The 306-nt window shown below is 58.2% G+C and overlaps 1 protein-coding gene across 1 annotated transcript in view; it reads left to right on the top strand.

The window, feature by feature from the left end:
• The window catches only part of CPNE9 (copine family member IX), a gene marked incomplete at both ends in the record, with an annotated part of 5,438 nt that overhangs the window by 446 nt on the left and 4,686 nt on the right, over window positions 1–306 (top strand). Inside the window, 1 exon segment of the mRNA XM_010281586.1 lies at window positions 84–191. Within this exon segment, the coding sequence (XP_010279888.1) occupies window positions 84–191 (108 nt within the window).

The following is a 306-nucleotide window of genomic DNA, read 5'->3' as shown; positions in this document are numbered from 1 at the left end:
AGCATCGGGGCAGCTGCGATGGCAGGGGGGTCCCAGGGAGATGGCCAGGGCAAGCGTGGCCGGCCTCATCCCTCTCTCCCCAGTTCGGGCGCACCGAGGTGATTGACAACACCCTGAACCCCGACTTTGTCCGCAAGTTTGTCCTCGACTACTACTTCGAGGAGAAGCAAAACCTCCGCTTCGACGTGTGAGTAGGGTGGCCAGGGTGGCCCAGCCCCAGCTCAGGGTGGAACAAAGCACTGGGTCAGTAATAAATAACGATAATAAAAAAGGATATGGCAGCAAAAAGCCCGGATGGGTGGGGAA

This window comes from Phaethon lepturus, unplaced genomic scaffold, assembly GCF_000687285.1.
Source record: "Phaethon lepturus isolate BGI_N335 unplaced genomic scaffold, ASM68728v1 scaffold26832, whole genome shotgun sequence".
Taxonomy (NCBI): Eukaryota; Metazoa; Chordata; class Aves; order Phaethontiformes; family Phaethontidae; genus Phaethon; species Phaethon lepturus.
The sequence above is the reverse complement of the archived record's forward strand: the minus strand, read 5'-3'. Positions and strand labels throughout refer to the sequence as shown.